Source organism: Mytilus californianus, unplaced genomic scaffold (genome assembly GCF_021869535.1).
Source record: "Mytilus californianus isolate M0D057914Y unplaced genomic scaffold, xbMytCali1.0.p SCAF_11, whole genome shotgun sequence".
Classification (NCBI taxonomy): domain Eukaryota; kingdom Metazoa; phylum Mollusca; class Bivalvia; order Mytilida; family Mytilidae; genus Mytilus; species Mytilus californianus.
Genome location: NW_026262593.1, coordinates 32064722 through 32086127, shown reverse-complemented (window position 1 = coordinate 32086127; position 21406 = coordinate 32064722). Strand labels below are relative to the sequence as shown.

At 32.3% G+C, this 21406-nt stretch overlaps 1 protein-coding gene across 1 annotated transcript; it reads right to left on the bottom strand.

Annotated features, from left to right (window-relative positions):
* Positions 1-8695: 8695 nt before the first annotated feature.
* On the bottom strand, positions 8696-15731 carry LOC127719926 (uncharacterized). Its single transcript, XM_052226300.1, has 5 exons — positions 15520-15731; positions 14643-14744; positions 12667-12990; positions 11121-11207; positions 8696-9259 (listed from the first exon to the last, which is right to left on the bottom strand). Exons 1-5 carry the CDS (start codon positions 15721-15723, stop codon positions 8942-8944), a joined length of 1035 nt encoding a protein of 344 aa, XP_052082260.1. The 5' UTR covers positions 15724-15731; the 3' UTR covers positions 8696-8941.
* Positions 15732-21406: the final 5675 nt, after the last annotated feature.

Sequence of the window (21406 nt, the reverse complement as noted above, 5' to 3'; positions counted from 1 at the left end):
AATCAGCATCTCTAAGTGAAAACATCGAAACTGCTCAATCGACTTTTATTTCCTCTACAGTATGTTCTCATCCCAGAAAAGTGTTATAAAAGAAGTGTATATTATAAGTTATATGGTTTGCTATTGACACCATACGAATCCGCAATTATATCTTATGTAAATCAAATCGTTGGCAAAAACGATAAGCCGCTGCTTGTAATTCGTTTATACCTTTCTACATGTTATACAGTGTTTTCTCTTCGTATTATCTGAAATTAGCTCAGTTTATTTGTGAATTTTCTATCTGCCTTTGTTTGACTGAACAGTGAACGGGGGTGTACTTTAAGGTCTTATTTGGCCTCAAATATCAAGTCTATTAGTTCAAGAAAGAAAATATGTCATCAAGTGAACTGATAAATTGAAAAAGGTTGATTTTGTGACATTGTTCTAAATGAAACTTGCAAAAAAAAAAAACGAATTTAGGCTTAGGAAACATAGAAGACAGGTCAGACATGCATGTTATTCGCCACTAAAAAAGATAATGTTACACTTAACTGCGGTCAAGCTTAGCGAAAGGCCGTGCGACATAATCAGTCAAACAAACTTTATTAGATCAACTCGTTAAGGAACGAGTGTTGTCATTGGTCAATTCAAACCTTCGACCTCAAATAAACTCAGTTAAGCCCCGCCCAAGCACACCTGCTAAAAAACAAAACACGCGTACTATAAACGATCGAAAGTTGAATGATCACGTACATGATTGTGTACTTGATTATCTCAAGGCGTTCTAAATTATATACATGTGCATGTGAAATTTATTTATATCATAATTGTGTGCAAAAGTTCTAATAAGGTCCTTTTATTTTTAATTAAATTTTTTTTTTAACAAAGACTCTTAACAGTTTTCAAGGCGAAATATATTGAAACCAACTGTATCCTCTCAAGTAGTTCTGGACTAACCCCGTGCACCTTTTCTATCTGTTGAGTTACATCATCATGTGGTTGCAATGAGATCAAATTAGGAAATATGAATGAAAGGACTCGAGGCTGTTGGATAAACGTAAATGAGACCGTAATTAACTACACACATAAATAAGGTTTTGTGTTCAATATTCATATTCTATGGTAAGTAAATCACAGCCTCCTCCTCGACCCTTAAACTAATCTTGCGTATACTAAACCTTTTTTTTTTATTAATATGAAACTACATAGACATATGAAAATAGAATCACAAATGACAACTTAGATTTACATATCATTTCATGGCTTTTAAAAACTAGGAAGTTTTGGGATTTTATGGATTTGACTTTGGATAGTGTTTTTTTCTTCTTTATATTCAGTTTACTCTGGGACATAATATATTTTAGTATAATAGTCCCAGGTTTACTTAATTTTGAAAAAAAACGAATTCTAAGTAAATTCGGAGCAGGTAACCATGCTTTCTTTAGAGGAAAATGGAGATACCAAAACACTGGCCACAATGAAAGGAAATGTACTTTACACATGTTTGTAACTCCGGCGATGTAGGTGATGAAAATATTTACATAGGTTAACATAGAAAACCAAGTATTTTGTCAACGAACTCGCTGATTGGTAATGAAAAACAATCAATTGAACATTTCTAAAGAAATTGTGTTCATTCATTAAATGTATTATAAAAAAAAGTGAAAGGTGGGTCCCTCCTTGTACATTTATTTTGTCATCCTTAATTTCTTTATATTTCGTTTAACAGTTTATTGTACATGCATTATTTTGTACTTCATTTAAAATAAGCATACTAAATTTGTTAACCTTCAATTTTATGTCTCTCGGTAAATTCATTCAATTCCAAGTTTTGGGAGAAATGTGCAACCCATCATGAATTATTTTTATTATGAGATCTTTATTACATGTAGCTACAACATTGTCGGGACAATAAGGTAGGATATAATTGTATCCCGTCAGTGTGAAAGAAATTTAAAAGTGGTTCAATTATTTATCAGTATAAATGTGACACATGTATGTATCCTTATATTTTCATAATCCGGTACATGATAATTGGGTTGTTGCATGGAGAACATTTATAAATAAAAAAAAATATCACAAGGATAATATTTCGACCCCGTTATTTTTAAATAAGGCGACAACACAGCAGTACACAAACCTGTTTACGTTCGTAGTAAAACATAGTAGATTCCATTGTCGGTCACCTGTGTCAATTCACGTGCACACTACGATTGTTGTTGTATTTGAATGGGACGTTACAAGTTGTTTGTTTGTGATACGCCAGAGTGTTATCAATGAATTACCAAATGCTAAACTTGACTGCAGTTCAGGGTATAAGGTTTTCCTTGTCCACGCTAGCTCTACGTGTTTCCAGTCCCGAAAACCATTGTTAATTGGACTTCTTTAAATCGAAATTGTTAGAAGATTGAAACTTATGCTAATAGTTGCGTCACAAAAGGAACACCGATACATGTACGCAAAATTTAAAAAAATGTAATTTCTATCTATTCATTGTTTGACTATGATGAATTATAATTAATTGCGGGGTATTACACACTACATGCAAAAATTAAGAAATGGCTAGGAAAAGGGGTATTTTGGGGATTTATCGAACCTTCTTCTTTGGATAGCTTTTTATTCAATAGTTTGAAACATATCATCCTTAACTAAAATTATATTATTGAAAAACAAAATATAAACGTGCCTACATGCAGTAAGAAATAGTTTTCAGGAGTATTCTGTTAATCTTTTTGTTCGCAGATGACACCATATTCATATGAAGTTTCATAATCATGCCAATAGAACAACTGATTGGATTCCATTCGAATGCAATCTCCCATTGCACATCTACTGTTCGGCTGAATGTTATTTATGTCACGGTTGTCCCAGTTATAATCAAATTTGATAAAGATAAAGATTTATGTAAATTGGTTGATGCACAGCATTGCAAAACATCATCTGAAATGTAAAAAATCAATATTGGCAATTAACTCATTGACAAATGATATTTTCATTATTATGATATATTAAATTGAGGAGACAGTAGTTTTTCAGTGTTCGAATTTCGTAATTCGATTAGGAAGAGCCAAATCAAGATATCATTAAAAAAACTGAAGGGATCACATAAACTCCAAATGGAGCGAGTCCCGGTGGGTCGACAGGGAAAGCGTCTTCTGCTATGCATTTATCACTAATTCACGATCAGCATAAATGTCACAATCGGATATAGGGCACATTCGGTAAAATTACAGATCAGACGAATAGACCGGTTCCATAAGAACTAAGACCGCAAAAACATATCGCTAGTGAGTTGAGACACCGACACATCGTATCAGTCAATCAATTTATAATTGTGACCGTGAATCTTATAAGACATGTGATGGACCGGATGTTCCGGTTATTAATTTAAATAACAGGTGTTATCTGAAAATTCATGTTTCATGCTTCTTAACAGTTTCATTGGCAATTGTATTTATTTTTAATAAGGTACTTTTCAAATTAAAGAAACAAATATCACATTGTAGACTAAAATGAAGACCCAGTTTCAATAAAGGTTCTCTTTGGGCACTCTGGCTGCCTCCAATGATAAAAACTGAACGCCACGAAATAGCGCAATAGTGTAAAACACCAATCAATCAGTCAATAGTAGCAATTATGAAAAAGTAAATTGATATATTGTATCTCTTAATTATTTCATAAGTTACTTAAGTTCATCTCAGTCTATGTTTTATGATGCTTAAATCCCAAAGCAAGTTTAAAGATTTACTTGGTTAAGTTTTGCAGCTTAAGATTACAAAATGTAAGGTCATCTATTGGTATTTGATATATTACAGATTTCGTCTGAATGGCAATATTGTATGCAAAATTTTCTTTAACTTAGAGGTAATTCTTTTGGATGCGTCATTTTTAGTGATTTTGTAAGTACTCTGTAGGAAACTAATTAACTTGAAACTTACATTAATTTTTCACTTTGTGTAACAGCTGCAAAAAAAAATAGCAACATTTTCAGGCATAGGCGTTTTTGAAGCAATTTTGTGCTTCCTCGAAAATCATGATAATTTTTTATAAATCTGTCAAATATGAATACACATGCAAAAGGAAATGTACATCAATGAGGAAGCACCAACGACGAGAGAAGTCAAAAGTACAAACAACAATTGTGTATGACCTGTAAACAAGGCAAATGTATGCCACATATGAAAAAACATTATAGGATTATTTTTTTTAGAGATTATTGACATGCAAACTTGGATCGATTAATTAGCATCTGAATAAAACTCCTTATAATTCTCCACCAAAATGTTGTTTTTTTTAGTTTATCTAAACGTTATAAACATTAGGATTCAACTCATGTGTATGGAGCATGAAAAGATCACAACAAAAAGTAAAAAAAAAAAACAAATATACAGAACTCCAAGGAAAATTCAAATCGGAAAGTCCCTTATCAAATGGCAAAATCAAACGATCAAACACATCAAACGAATGGAAAACAACTGTCATATTCCTGACTTGGTACATGCATTTCTTATGTTTCGTGTAAAACACAGAAAACGACCGTGTTTACATGAAAAGGTTAGGACATTTATTTCGACAAGGTGGTATGTACAAGTGTAAACCAAAGAAAGCATTGTATAATGCCCTATGAAAAAATGCTCAAAGTTACTGTTAACAAGCGAAAAGTACTGATCATGCTCAATAGAAATCATACGGTCTAATACTGGTTGGTCTACTAAATAGTAGATGTCATTGCATTGCACATTCCCCAAACAAATACAAGTCTGTCCAGCATACGTAAGAATATTTATATTACATTCTATTTTATCTTGTATCAAATTATGTATTGTAAGAAAATAATATGCGTGTTTTATACATAGGACTTATGTGGCAAGTTGATGCTTAAATTTAGTTTTAGTAAAAATTATATGTATAGATATTACCTGAATTACCATTGATGTCCAAAAATGTTAATTTTGAAAAGTATACGACACTACAAAAGAAAATTTACAATCTAGTGACAATACTATATCACACTCAGATAGCAATAGAAAAGTTGCCAGTAATGTTTCAAAGAGAAGAATATATTAAGTCACTCGTTAACTTGAAGGTGTTAGACAAGCTTAAATATTTCAGATGATATTTCTCCTATAGTGTAATCATCTATCTTAAGAAAAAGAGCCGTAAGATACCAAGGAGACATTTGAAATGTATGAGTCTCCATGGGAGAAACCAAAAGCAACGCAGACAAACAAGTTCATTAAATACTAAAGAGCAACACGCGCATCACTATCTTGAACATATAAGGAACCTTTTACCAACCAAACTGCTCTGTAGAGGTGTTCTTCAACCGTCTTTAAATCAACGATTTATCCGACATTTCTGTTCTTTTTATATTGGTTATTTGACTGTTGTTCAATATCTTATTTACAGATGACGACGGATATTTTCCAATTATCGTAACCAGAATCCCGTCGTCTTTTCCTCGAATGTGAAATACCGATTGAGACTTATCACCAGCTTTGTGCTTACATGAGCAACACTGCGGGTGCAGGATCTGTAACCTTTCGAAGATTACCCCGTTTTGATAAGGTTCGTGTTGCTCAGTCTTTAGTTTTCTATGTTGTGTTTTGTGTACTGTTGTTTGTCTTCTTGCCGTTTTCCGTTTTTGCCAACTTATTGTCAGTTTGTTTTTGACTCATGTGTTTGGCTATTTCTTTGGTAACTTTCGCCTCTCTTTTGTAGGTATGCCAATCACATTGTAAATAGTGACCTAAATATAGTTTGACATTGAAATAAAGTACCCAATGTTTCTGGCTGAGCACTTAACGCAATAAATGGAATTTTGAAATCCATGCTGTTGACCTCAATGTCAAAATCTCTAGAACTATGTTAAAATCCTCTTAGACTGGACTATGATGATCATTGACTAAAGATTCAAGTATTGTATTTTAAGATTCTCATAAAAAAAAACTGTTTTATATGAAATAGTTAGCCATTTAATATTAAACAAATAGAATCCATTTGCGGGTATCCTCTTTTAAACGAGTCTGGACAGGTTCTAAAAATCTTAAAATGACATAAAATGAACTATGCGTAATTTGTGTAGTAGATTACCACATGGGACCATTATCTATTTCAATTTACTTCTATGCAAATGTAGAAGTTGTTTTCTTATACAATTAAGATTACTCAATTCATCTCGAATTTTGAAAATCCTATCATCAAATAAAAAATACATATAAGATCCGTGGATGCAAAATTTACAAGTATGAATCCATTCGTTTGACGTGATTTTGCCAATTGATAAGAGAGATTCCGTTTTGAGCTTTCCTTGGAGTTTGGTATTTTTGTTATTTTACTTTTTTCTGATATGTTTCATTCCCTGCGTGTTTACTTATTTAGTTTACGGTTAAACGATTATTATTAATGTTGAAAGGGTTTGAAAAATGTTTTTAATGGATAAAACTATGCGAGTACTGTCCATAAACTTCAAAAAATCTCATTGGCCATTCTCGTATATAATGTTATATGACTAGACCAGAGAGACTTATTGTGAAAAGTAAAATCACAAAAATACTGAACTCCGAGGAAAATTCTAAAAGGAAAGTCCCTAATCAAATGGCAAAATCAAAAGCTCAAACGCATCAAACGAATGGATAACAACTGTCATATTCCTGACTTGGTACAGGCATTTTCTTATGTAGAAAATGGTGAATTGAACCTGGTTTTAAAGCTAGCTAAACATCTCACTTGTATGACAGTCGCATCAAATTCCATTATATTGACAACGATGTGTGAACAAAACAAACAATAATAAACATAATGTGACTTATGTCAAAGTTGATATCTTTTGAAAACGTTTAATATGAATGGCAACCGATATGCAATCTTGTGTTATGTCATAATTTTTAACTTTTTTTTCAAATATAGTAAAGATCTCAAATAGATAAAGGCTTTTCCATAGATAGAATAAAATAATCTTTATTATAATAAACAACGAGACTCTTTTGACTGCTGGTTGAGTTTTTCTCTCTTGGTAATTGACATTTTGATCAAAACAAAATCTTGATGAATAATTTATGCTTAGGGTACTTTTTCTAAAACAATCGCACCACAAAGCAGGATAGTGATGTGGAGCTGTATAAACAAACTCTGTTTAATAAAGGTACAGTTGCTAGAAGGTCTCGAACAATTTACAATGTATTAAAATATCACATATTGCAACGTAATCAATAATACGTACCATGTCAGATATAAATCTATAGAAAGCACCATGAAATACATACTAAGGGAGGTAAATCCCATAAAATCTAACAGATTCTAATGTAAAATTTATGCATATTATCTGTCCTGATAAAACTGTCAAAAACTCGTTCCTTTTACTGCACCAATTATTCAATTAAGTTATAAAAAAGATCATTTTTATTATATAGTGTATAAGGTATGTCCCGTAATTTCGATTTTGAATGGTTCTTATGTGTACCATGATTTTAAGGTTAACTATACCCCTAATCATACAGAGCTTTAGCCAAATAGGTCAAATATTTTCGAATTTATGGTTTACTATGCTTTTCATCTTTGTATTTGATTTTGGCCTTCCATTTTTTTTTATTCGAGCGCCTCTAATGTTTCTCATAACACGCACATCTGGAGTATTAAATCATCAACCTGAATAAAGGTGTTTTATTATTGTTATCCTCCTGACACAGAAATGTTCCCTATATCGTATTGTTTTTATTTTTTATTTTACTTTTGGTTTTATTGGTCATCAAGATTATGTGTCAATCACCACTGGATAGAAATGCACATCTGGTACATCACATTTATTTTTTTCGGGATCTTATTATTTTGAAATTGGTTTATAAAATCCTTCAAATGAAATTTTATTTCTTTACTAATTTCAGACATTTTGGAATAAAATGAAGTGAAAAATCTGCTCACCTTTTAGATTAATGTTGTTAATGAAAGTTCTAAGAAAAAAAATCGTTGTGTTTATTGGAATATTATACGTGACATAATCATAAACAATCAAGCTAAAAATATTACTTTTATAATTACTCTATGACAAAACAAGAGATATCGAACATAATTATTCCTTGTTAATGAGAATCCATTTCGTAGTTGATATGTCAATTAAATTAAAAATAGCTCATGTGAAAATATTTCCAAGAATTGCCACATTAACCATGCTTTGTAATCATAAATATAAATGATTTTGTGAATGTAAATGACGGTAAAAGATATTTAGATAATATAAAAAGAAAAATTTTATATAATTATAATATTTCTTATAAATATAAACATGAAATAACTTTTTAAACAATTAGAACTTAAACGCATAGTGAAAGATAACGCTAAAAACTCTGTTGTGAAACCACAAGGCCCCTTATAAATATTTCGACTGCAAAAATTCGTGACATTGTAATTATAGAAATTATCGAATTGGGCATCTCGTGCAGTAAAATTGGTACCGTTAATGTTATTGTCATAATTAACATTGACAGAGCTCGAGAAGTATGCTTACATAAAAATGGTCGTCATTGCCAACCGATCTTTTTTTAACAATCTATGTACCTATTTGATCTATTTCCCAAAGACGATCCACAATCAATCTACACTACTAATATTGAGGTCGTATGTGTTGCTTCTTAGAGCAGCTTCATACAATTTGAGCAGGTTCATATGATTTGAGCAGGGTCACATAATTTGTGCAAGTTCATATAATTCTTTTCTTGTTATTTGATAATGCAACCAGCACTTTTGTAACATACATTGACTGTAATAGAGTTAGTATTAGAATTCAAAACAGGTCACTGCAATACCTCAATAGAAAAATATTTTCGTGTGAAAAATTAAAAGTAAGCAAGATTAATATTTGAACAAAGCTTTTAATTACCTTTGGAAATTGTATACAAAAAGGATTAATTGCTAGATAGACAGATTTGAAACCCTAATAATATGTTTAAAGTCTGACAAAATATTATATTACTGTGCAAGTACAGCTCTTTTTATCTCCTTTATTGTCAGTGCAGTTGTTATTGTTTGTAATGTTTGTCTGTTTCTTGGTTGTCTCCTTTGTATTCTTTTTGTTATTGGTACCATTGCTGTTCTCTTTCATATTGGTTAGGGATGTATTTCCCTTAGTACTATCTTTCCTTCCAGTTTTATTGTTGCCACTGGTAACAGGGATTGGTTGGTAGTCATCGCAAGTGCCATTCTTTTTTTGTTTTTCCAACATTTCTTTCTTTTCTTTTTTCACTTTGTTTAAAATTTTCTTCTCTTCAGCAGCTCTGTTTTTCTGTAAAAGCAAAATACATGTCAGTTGAATCTATCTTCATTTTCAACAAGGTCAATTATATAGTTTCTCATTGTATGGACATTTTTGTAATATTAAGATATGATGTATCTCGAGATGAAATTTCTTAAAATTAGGTATTCTTATCATGCTTTTTTATTGAGTAAATTGGAGTTCAAAATTGAATTTTTCGTAATGACGGTGACATTTATACACAATTTCAAAGTTTCTAAAAGAAGTAATTTTGGCACTTGAGTAGCCAAATTGTATTGATTTAGAAGCTTTGATAAATTTTCATTATGATGAAAATAAAGAAACGTCTCTGAAGCTTTATTTCATTTCAAAACTTGATCGACTTTCCTGTTACATGCTAAAATATATCAAATTTACTTACCTTTATCGGGCAGTTTTGCAAGGTTCCTATATTGTCATTTTCTAATATTGTTATATCCACTTTTTTGAACTCTAGTGGATAGTTGTCAGATTGGAATCATACCACATTTCCTTATTCTTATTTCATATGAAGTGGTTTAATTTTTTATGTGTTACATGGTTTATTTCTATAATTTTTTCCCTAATTATGGCCTCATACTTTTCGTAAAATTACTTCCGGCGTGTTCTGCAAAAAATTCAAATGTAGTAAATAATTATATATACATAAAATTGAGAATGGAAATGGGGAATGTGTCAAAGAAACAACAACCCGACCATAGAACAGACAACAGCAGAAGGTCACCAACAGGTCTTCAATGCAGCGAGAAATTCCCCTACCCGGAGGCGTCCTTCAGTGCACATGAGCTATTTTTAATTTAATTGACATATCAACTACGAAATGGATTCTCATTAACAAGGAATAATTATGTTCGATATCTTTTGTTTTGTCATAGAGTAAATATAAAAGTAATATTTTTAGCTTGGTTGTTTATGATTATGTCACGTATAATATTCCAATAAACACAACGATTTTATTTCTTAGAACTTTCATTAACAACATTAATCTAAAAAGTAATATATGTATATATTATAAAAGGCAACAGGAAAACCCCGAAGATATGCATGCTGTTTCGTAAGGAAAACAGTTTGCTTTCTATCTCATTTGATAGTAAATTTGGTGCAATGTTTTATTTTTTCAGATTTTTAGTCACGTGAATAGATCCCGAAACGTTCATATTTGTATTTACATTTATTTCCTCCTGACAGTAAGATGAAATGTTGCTTGTTAGACTATTTACCGGATTTGTAATAACATAAGCAACACGACGGGTGCCACATGTGGAGCAGGATCTGCTTACCCTTCCGGAGCACCTGAGATCACCCCCCGTTTTTGGTGGGGTTCGTGTTGCTTAGTCTTTGGTTTTCTATGTTGTGTCATCTGTACTATTATTTGTCTGTTTGTCTTTTTATTTTTGGCCATGGCGTTGTCAGTTTGTTTTCGATCTATGAGTTTGACTGCCCCTCTGGTATCTTTCGTCCTTCTTTTGTAAGTTCCTTTTGTTTTTTTAAGCACTCCCGGTTTAACAATAGCATTTTCCTTTTAATAAAATTTAAATACAAAATTCAAAATACATGGGCTACTTTCACATTTTAATATATATTTTTTTTGTCAAAATCATAAAGTGTGTTCTTTAAGACTTAATTTGTTTAATAACTTTCATATAAATATTAAACTTTCAAATTATTCCGCCCCTGAAAAGAACTAAAAAAAATGATACAAAATGAAGTCCACAAATAAATCATTGCAACTTATATGATATATAGACTTTTACAGGAATATGTACCCTAATATAAATTTACATGCGGAAGTAAACTTTTTAGAAATGCGGAAAATTCAAAGGTAGATTAACTTGAATAGTATTTTTTTTACCTGATACTGTATAGCTTCTACTGTGTGAGTCATTTCTTTCTGTTCAGCTGCTTTCTCCGCCGACATCTCAATCTCGCCATGTTTGTACTGAATTATAATAAGACAAATGACCACATGGTGTCAGACTTAAACATGGATGTTGCTTTTATCTTCTCAATTTCATGAGGACGAATGAATGTTAAATTGATATAAAAGTTCCTATATTCGTGTTGTTATCCTTAAAATGTATGTTCATGGTATAATCATGTTTCAATTACAGTTGAAACTATACCAAAATAAATTAAACAGAGTGAACATTTCATAAATGGTTATTATTTGTTGGGTTTATGGTTTAAGTGGGATTTGCAAGTGTTTGGCTAATAACCTAATATTTCTAACGACACATATAACCAAAGAGACATTCAGAGGTCAACATACAGTTATCTTCTTTTCGTGCATTCAAAACAAATTTCAGTTTTCAATTTAGAAGTTTGAAAAAATGCGAAATCGGTAAACTCGGACTGAATGATACTCAATATCAAATCAAAAATAAGTTGTGTGATTGTCAATGAGACAACTATACACCAAATGCAAAAGGTCGTGCATGTTAGCATATTTCGGTCACCGTACGGCCTTCAACAATGAGTAAAATCCATAACGTATGATAAGCCACAAAAGATCTCGACCGGCATGACAAAATGTGAACAATTAAAATGAAAACCGAAGGTTGATTATGCTGAAACAATAAACGAAAACAAATATTGCAGACAACAAATAACGACAATTACTGAATTACAGGCTCCGGACTTTAACCAGGCACATAACGAATGTTGCTGAGTTAAACATGGCTGTGAGCTCTCAATCCTCCCCAAACCTTGGACAGTGGTTAATCAGTTGGAAAGGCTCGACTCACCAGATCGACACGAAGCACAAAACAATCAACAAAAAGTACCGATCTGAACTACTGAAAAGTTCAAGACAACTACAAGAAATGAATAAATCATATCTTCCCAGTCTAGAATATGAATCACAACACATCCAACGGATTTAGTGTAGCGCCTTTCAAGACAGTTTGAGAAAAGCAGAACCATGTACAAAAATATAAGTATCGTCTAGATGTAGGATCAAAAGTGCTAATAACTGCATAGCAATTCATGTTTAGTTATATTTTAATTTATTAAAAACAAAATCAATATTACTACCAATAAAGAAAATGTTCAAAAATTTTACACTAATAAATTAATTTTAGTCAATAAATTCTTATGTCATGTTCAATCTTGTAGTAAATTTTCAAACTTATCCACTGAGTTACATTCAGTACTGTTCAGACAATTCGCTTGTAGTCAACCCAGTATTGTTTATTAGCATTTCAGACAATACAGTATGGTTTTGATGTGTACAGGTAAATAACAACTACAGAAAAGTCTAAACATAGACTGAACAGATCTTAATTGACTGCAAGCAAATTGTATGAACAGTACTGAATTTTGACTGCAAGCAAATTGTCTGAACAGTACCGAATTTACCACAGTGAATAACTTGGTCACTGAATCTCCTTGATCGATACCTTTATATCCCTGTTGATTCCCTGACTCAGCAAGTACTTTCCAATCGGATCCTGGGAACTGTCAATACTCAACGACAATAGGTCTTTCGGAGGAGGTCTGGTTTGGTACATTTTGACATGAAGATCGTTGAGACTGATGTCCTTGTACATACTGTTTCGTATGTTCTCTACTTTTGATAAATCTCCGGCCTCAATGGCGAACTTAAAGTCCATGTACTTTTGAAGCAGATATACCTCTATTCCAAAGTCCTTCACTCTTTCTTTGTGTATAGTGCCCTGCATAGATTCAGCAATTTTACTATAATCACTTGGTGTTCTTCCTTTCTGCAAATATTGTATTGATTATAAATAGTCTTAAACATGTTTTTTTAGTGGTGAATAAATAAAATTTTGCTTATAAAAATATATATAAACTCAGATTCAGGATTAAACTTTTGTATGCCAGACGAACGTTTCGTTTACAAAAGACTCATCAGTGACATTTGAATAAAAAGAAATAAAAAAGGCAAAATAAAGTACGAAGTTGAAGAGCATTGAGAACCCATATATTAGGGTAATTAACTGTAAAATACTAACTGAAATCTTGTTTGAGCGCCATGGATGCACGAAATTAAAAAAGTTTTTAACTTCATTTAGGAATCGGCAATTGCTACTTCTCCGCTTATCACAAGGCATTTCGAAGTAAGAGATATGACGGGTTGTTTTGCAGGCAGAATAATGTGTCCGGGTACGTTAACATGTCTTCCTTTGGAGTTTAACCTTGTGAACCTACACGTTAAAATTCCGCGTGTCGGTCTATTAAAGAGTGCGGACGAAATTGTAGATCATTAACATGTCCTAATATACATGCCACTTAATGATTAACATCAATACATCATCATCATTTGTTGTCCATATTTGACACTAAACACTTTTAGTCTATATCACTTTCTTTACGTTGTTCAATTGTTAGCCTTGTTTAAATTTCCATTCGACTGTATCGTTTAAAAAAGGAAGTAACACGGTGTGATTTCAGGGCGCACGACACGTGTTGCTGGAATATTCTCATCACTTACACTCTATAACAAATTAATGAAATATGTTTTTTTACAACCAAACTATAAAATGTTATGAAGGTCAAAATACACAAAAGCAAGAAAGAAAAGATTAGTAGACTTTTTATGACTTTTAGGAGTGTGCAGTTGAAAGTTTTTGGGAAGTCCTCGACAAATATGAATACGATTTCAAGTTATCCATATGATACTATTACTTGAAAAGCTTGTTAAATTGGTTATAAAAAAAGACTTTATCACATTATGGAATCTGCTCCAGGTCGAACCCGAGACAGTTAACCAGAATTCACACTTAAAAATTAACCCTATTTAGGATTTTCCTTCTCAACAAAACTAGAAATGTTTGTGCCAAAATTGTAATTCGCATCTTTTCACAGGTTTTGTTTACATTCTTTGCATCACAGTTTGATAATTTCAATGTGTGAAATTCTTTTAGCATTCCTGAGCGGTTATGAGATCATCATCATCCACCTTAATTTCTTCTCGTTTTTGCATAGTGACATGGATATTCTTGTGAAGGAGTACCTTGAATTTTGCTTTACCCCAATATAGTAAGCTAGATTCTTGTCATCTTCTCGTTTCACGTAAGACCGCATTTGTTGCTTGTAAACATGGCAAGGAAATTAACTCAGATTCGCCAAACATTTACTCCACCTAAAATGAGGGGTAATTTTAATCTGATATCGCCCCAGGTTTAGGCATTCACACTTACTAAATTTTACCCGGATTATCTAATTCAGGTAGAACTCGAATTAAAAAGGCATAATGTGATATGGAAACCAACGTTAAAGGAAGTAGCATTTAAAAAAGAATTTAAAAAAATTAAAAGTAATTTCTGTGTGATGGATAGATAAAATATGACAACAAATATGCAAACGAGAGACTCGGGAAATTAAAACAGTGTAAACATGTTGCCTATCCTACCTTGTCTCGCGCAGAGGGATCCGCTCCAGCTTTCATTAGACTTTCTTCTATATCTTTTCCTTCTTTGAGACAAACTGCCCAGTGTAAGGGTGTTCTTCCTCCCTAATGAATAGTTGATAAATTTAAACCACAAAATGTATTAAATAAGCATATTGTTAATAATTTCTTTACTAGTATCACACGTATGCGTACTTGTCAAAGGCATTTGTCTAAGTTACTTCTAAGAATAAGGCATTTTAGTCATTTTGTCTCTTAAAATTGAGGTAAAAAACTTAATCATGAGCAATACCCTCTTCCTCTTTTCCCATGGTTTTGTCGATTTCTCTTCGACTTACGAGTTTTAACTGTCCTGTTGGTATCTTCCTCCTCTTTAAAACAAAAGAGGCATAAAGTAAAGAAAAATAAATATAGATAAACTTATGTCAGTGTATGTATGTTCAAGTGTTGCAACTACACAGGAATATTTCACTCACATGAAGTTCACGTGAATTTAAATTCATGTGAATCTCAAGTGAAATTCTGAATCGCATGATTTTCACCTCCATCGAGCTTATACGTGAAACTCACGTGAAAACAGTTTATGTGAGTTTCACGTGAATCGCATGTGAAACTCGTGTGAATTTCACGTGAAAATCACATGATTTTTTTTAATTTAATTAAAATCATGAAAAATACAATATTTTTTTTTGGAAAAGTTCATGTGAAATGCACGAAATATTTCACGTGAAATTCACATGAAAATTTTCACGTGAGTTTCATGTATAAGCTCGTTTGAGGTGAATCCCACATGAGATGTTTTATGTGAATTTCATGTGAAATTCACGTGAGCAAAATTTGCCTGTTTATAAAAAAATAAAAAAAACAATATTAAACTCACAATATCTTTTAAATGCACCATCTCAGGGTACTCTTTAAGAAAATATTTGATTATGAATCTCCTTTCAAAAAGTACTGCTTTGTGCAACAGTCCTCTACCACCTTTGTCCCTAGAATCTGCTAACCGGTTTATCATGTGCTGCTTGATTTCGTGTAGGTTTCCAGTTTCTATAGCAACGTGAATTCTTCTTATTGTTCTCTGCATACATGTAAGAAAAGGATTATACAAATGCTATATTTCTTAACTTTTATGATATCTTTACAATTTGGCTAATAGTTTGGAAAATCTCTTGTAGCATTTAATATTTCAACCTAAGGGATATAATGTGATATTCTTCACTAGTTATGTGCCCTCTACTTTCATGAAAGGAGGTGTTCAAACCAGTTTAGATGACGTGTCACATCTACCACTTATATGGCCATATATTTTCATGTTCAAGTTAACTTGGTATGGCGGGAATTTTGGATTGCTTTTGGAATCGTTATTTTCGCCTGGAATTGCCTTAAAGTTATAAATATACAAGCCTTTCATGAATACATGTATGTCAATATTATTGACAAAAAAAAAAGTACTGAAACCTTTAGTCCATTATGGGCATGAGCTTACACCAAAGTTAAGAACATTGGCAGTGGTTGTCTTTGATTTTTCTCAGATGTGATGTTCTTTTCTTTTGGAGAATTTGTTAACTGTTGACATCAGATCGTTGTAAGTCTCTTTAAATTTACTCAAAGATTATTTACACTCGGGGTGATTTAGAAGCTGACATATTCTACAGACATTTGTTTACTGTAGCCTGCATGACATATAGATTATTTTTGTCGTTCGATTGATGTCTCAGTGACATTCATTTATACTCTAAATATTCTTTTATTATAAAAAAAAAAAATGGTAACGTATGTCGTTATGCTCAGAATTTTAAATTGCGGTCTCCCTATTGCATGTTGCTCATTATAAAGTTATATATCTCAAAATGATCCGTTGAATGTTTTTCCACTTTTTCTACAAGAACATGATGCTTGAAGGCCTAAAGCAAACATGGAGGACAACATATTTCAAATACACCGGACCTGAAATCGTATGTCGAGAGACTAATTTTAAGATTTGATTGATTGATCGCAATTTATTATTTTTAATTAATTCGAAAGATAAAACATCGCCTCGTAATACATTTTTTTATTGTTGGCATTTGGTTTTTGTGAATATGCAGTTTTTATAATCAAATTTTAACGGAATTATATGTTTTACCTGTAGCTCTGGCAAACTTTCCAAGTACTTCACGACATCTTCCTTTCCTTTTTCTGAAACTACCTCTATTATTGATTGTCCTCGCCTATTTTCAACTTGGTCGTAATCATAACTATTAAGGCTCAGACGTTCTAACATAAGCATATCTCCTTCTAATGCTATGTCGATTAAAACTTGATCAACAAAAGCGAGCTTCAATCTTAAATTGTCTTTACCTTCTGTATAGTTGTTAAGGTAAATAGTGTCACGCAATGTACGTCCATTTTCGTCCCGTTCGAACAGGTTCAAACCCTTTGAAATCATAATCTTCACTATCGCAAATGGAAGTCTCTTTTCAAAAGCGATATTACATATGGTTGATGTTTTATCTTCAACCAAGGAAAAATTGGCATATGGCAACATTACCTCTAGGACGTCATACGCGTCTTCTGTTGTTGGCAGTGTTCTCATTACACAAAGGAATAAGGGTTCAGCACAACCAACTTCATCAACGATGACGTTTATATCCGCTCCAGATTTTAAAAGCTTTTCGAGACACCCCGTTAGATGTAACAGTGCTATCTCCCCTGCTAGTGGCATAAAGAAAACGGAATTATCTTCCCCGATATAAGTGGCATTTTTTATATTAACGTCCACATTTGGATCCTTTAAAGCTTTCTTTATCGCCTTTTTATCTTTTGCCAGCGAGGCATATACTAACTTCATTGTTTTAGACGATTTTTCTATCATATTTGCCGTCTTTTCGTCTAAATTAAGATGTACTAAGTTCATTAATGGTTTCCCATATTTGATTTCCTCAAGATTACACCATGAATTGACCAATCGTAGTACCAGTTCATCTTCTCCTTTGTCGACAGCATTCCATAGGCCTGGATAAAGTAAATCAACACAGATCTGTGTGTCTCTTTCATCTTCATCTATTAATTCTTTAATTTCCTCACCGTTTGTGTTGTTAATTTTTGGATCAACACCTATCATTATGAGAGCTCTTACTAATTTTTGCATTCTAGTCTTCTTGACGGCTACATGGAGAGCAGTTTCGCCATCTTGGTTTTTCACATTTGTTTTAATTCCTGCATTGGAAAGTTGAAAGATAACCGGTAAAAGAAACGGCGCTTCCTGCTTCCCAGAATATCTATTTGCTATTACATGGAGAAAAGTCTCGCCTGTTTCACTAACTACATTAATGTCTTCACCGTTTTTAATTGCTCTTAGTGTTGTTGATGGTGTGTCGTCATTACACTCGTTTATTGCTTGAAAAATTTTAGTTATATCCATACTGCTTCAATGACGTCTCAGTGATCCATTACCAATTAGAGTATAAATTCTTAGAATAACCTTTTTTTAGATTGCTTGAAAAATGTTAGTTATGTCCATAATGTTTCAATGACGTTTAAGTGATCCGTTACCAATAAGTGACTAACTTCTTAGTAAACAAATAAACATTTACATCATATGATTTATCAGCCTATTTACAGAACTTGCTGCTGGGATACTTAGAAATATTTAGAGCTCAATGTCTCGCCTTTGCTTTTTTGAAGTTTTACATAACTGTTTCATTTACTTAATTCAATATACAATTGGAATATTGAACAAACAAAAACCTAATGTAAAGAAAACTTTTTCCAACTTTCCTATTGATTTATAGAAAGTTAACTTCAGTTCCAATATTGCTTATTGATAAAGGAAACTCAATTCAAATGAAAGACTAATAACATTTTGAAAAGAAAATCGATGAATACTACACTTATCTTGTTTAAAGGAATTTTAGTCGTTACTGCTATTTTGATCTGAACACGATCTGTAATGTCTTGCTGACTGTGACAACGTAAATTTTTGATCAGATTTATGCTATGTCTATGAAATTTTCTCAGAAAATTCACTTTGTTCAAATTATTTGGGTTATACCGCAATACAGTTTGGACAGTTCTAACCTCTCTTTAGAATTGTCAGAATGATAACTGTCATAGACACTTTGGGATGAAAATGTAATTTCAAGTAAAAGATCTCGCTCACAACGAATCACGCGAGACCCCAGAATTCCAAATTGTAATAATTATAGCTTTGCAGTGCTTCAGCGGTGTAATTTATGTCAGACAATATTACACATAGTTTCTACTACAAAAGGCTAATTGTTTTTAAGATTAACCAACATTTTACGTTTCAAAAACATAGAAAAATACAAATCTTCTACAATTTCCTAATAGCTCGCAAGACACTTTAGTGACAAATTCATCGCAAGAAAGTCGTGTGCAATTTCGACAGTTCCAAAAAGTACTTCCGTCAAAGCACATAGCAAAACTATTATTGAGAAAAAGTGAATTTTGCTATGATAATCAGTTTGGACTGGGAAGAGAGATTTCACGAAACACAATTACCATCAAAAGAGCCTTTCATAACCGCTGAACAGGTGAAGATATTTTAGAGCAGGATTCTGATCACGCCCCTGAAGTTTGGAATACCATAAAATTGAATAATGTGGGTTTTTTTCATGATGTATTATATGTAACGACAAATGTTCTGCTTTTAGCTGAACGATTCAGAGACATTACCATGGAAAATTATGGTTAAGATCCACGTCATTCTTTACAACTCCTGGTCTCGCCTGACAAACAGAACTGACAATGAGTGGGGATTCGCTTAAATTTATTACAGATTCCTTCATTTAAAATCTTGAGAAATTTGGAACCAGAGAGTTTGAATAGCTCCGCGAACCAAAAGTATGAAAATGTCAACAATAAATATATGAATGATTTCGATCCTTCGAACCCATCATCTCAAATACTATATATACAGACTGTGAAAACCATACTTCAATTTTTTAAATAAGTTAGGATGTTCATACATACTAAAGTAGTTATCAAAGGTACCAGGCTTATAATTTGATACACCAGACGCGCGTTTCGTCTACTTAAGACTCATCAGTGACGCTCATATCAAAATAGTTAGAAAGCCAAACAAGTATAAAGTTGAAGAGCATTGAGGACCCAAAATTCCAAAAAAAATGTGCCAAATACGGCTAAGGTAATCTATGCCTGGGATAAGAACATCCTTAGTTTTTCGAATAATTCATACTTTTGCAAACAATTAATTTATAAAAATGACACTATAATTGATATTCATGTCAACACCGAAGTGCTGCCTACTGGGCTGGTGATACCCTCGGGGACGAAACGTCCACCAGTAGTGGCATCGACCCAGTTGTGTAAATAGTTATCAAAGGTACCAGGCTAATAACTTGATACGCCAGACGCGCGTTTCGTCTACGTAAGACTCATCAGTGACGCTCAGATCAAAATAGTTAGAAAGCCAAACAAGTATAAAGTTGAAGAGCATTGATGACCCAAAATTCCAAAAAATTAAAGTCTAAAGAACGAATATATATACAAACAACCTCATGCCAACGTACGGCCTTCAAAATTTTTAAAAAATAAACTAAGTTTTAACAAGATTTTGCAAGATTTAGTTTACGATGTGTTTGAAATTACGAAAAGAAAAGCCGAGTCTACTGGTAAAATCTACATATGCTATCAAATAAAAACCAGATGACCTCAAAACAAGTTAGTTAAGAAAGATCATGATCAGAGTATATCTTCACTTTAGAGTTTCCTCTGATTTCGATATAAAAGTACGTACCTTTGTAAATGTATATATACATCAGAGTAGTTTTAGTTTTTACCATAATACATTTGTACCGTCACAGTACCCAAATTGCACAAAGTACCCGTTCTGCACCCATTTTGTAAAATTAATCGGCGGAAATCTTATAGGTTTCTTAGAGACTAAACAATATATGCCTTAATAATGTTCCATTATACATGTCTTTCAACATAGCTAAGTGTATTCAAATATGCACAAAACGATCACATTTTAATTCAACAGATGAAGTATTTAGTGAAAAGGTAAAATCTACTGAAACGTCACTTGCAACATCCAAAAAATTTATTTTTTTAGAATGAGCAATTTAAATTTGTCACAGACATCCATTTCTTACAAAATACTAATAAGAATATACTATTTTCACATTGTTTTACAAATGCGGAGAAATAAAACAAAGCATCAGTTATGCGATTTTAAAGTTAAACGTGTATGCAATTTAGGTATTCCATATTAAAGAATCTTGAGTCGTGTGTACGTTGGTTTAAACCTATTTGTCTATGATTCGGTATGGATTCAAAACACATTTGTGAAAATTTATAGTAAATAAGTATGCATCTACGAAATAAACACAGATTGGAAGCTATTTTCTTCTTCTTAAAAAAAAACGTTGTTCAGAAAATTGTCAAAATAGGTGTAATGTGAGTACCCTCACGTTACACCAGTATGTATGGTATTTTTTTCTAGTTTTTGTTCGACCAATAAATAAATGCAATAGTAGATAGTCATAAATCGATTTAACTGAAACAAATCCGGGTCACAAACCAAAACTGAGGGAAACACATCAACTATAAGAGGAAACAAAACGGAACAACAGAAACACTGAACTGCTACAAAAACAAACGCCAACATACATAGACACGGACTATGTGATAGCAACCGCCATTAATCTGTTCTTTAACTCATTATTTCTTACTAGGCTTGTCATTTGGTTTTATAAGTGCAATTGCTACTATCATTTGAATATGTAAGTATTTGTTATGAG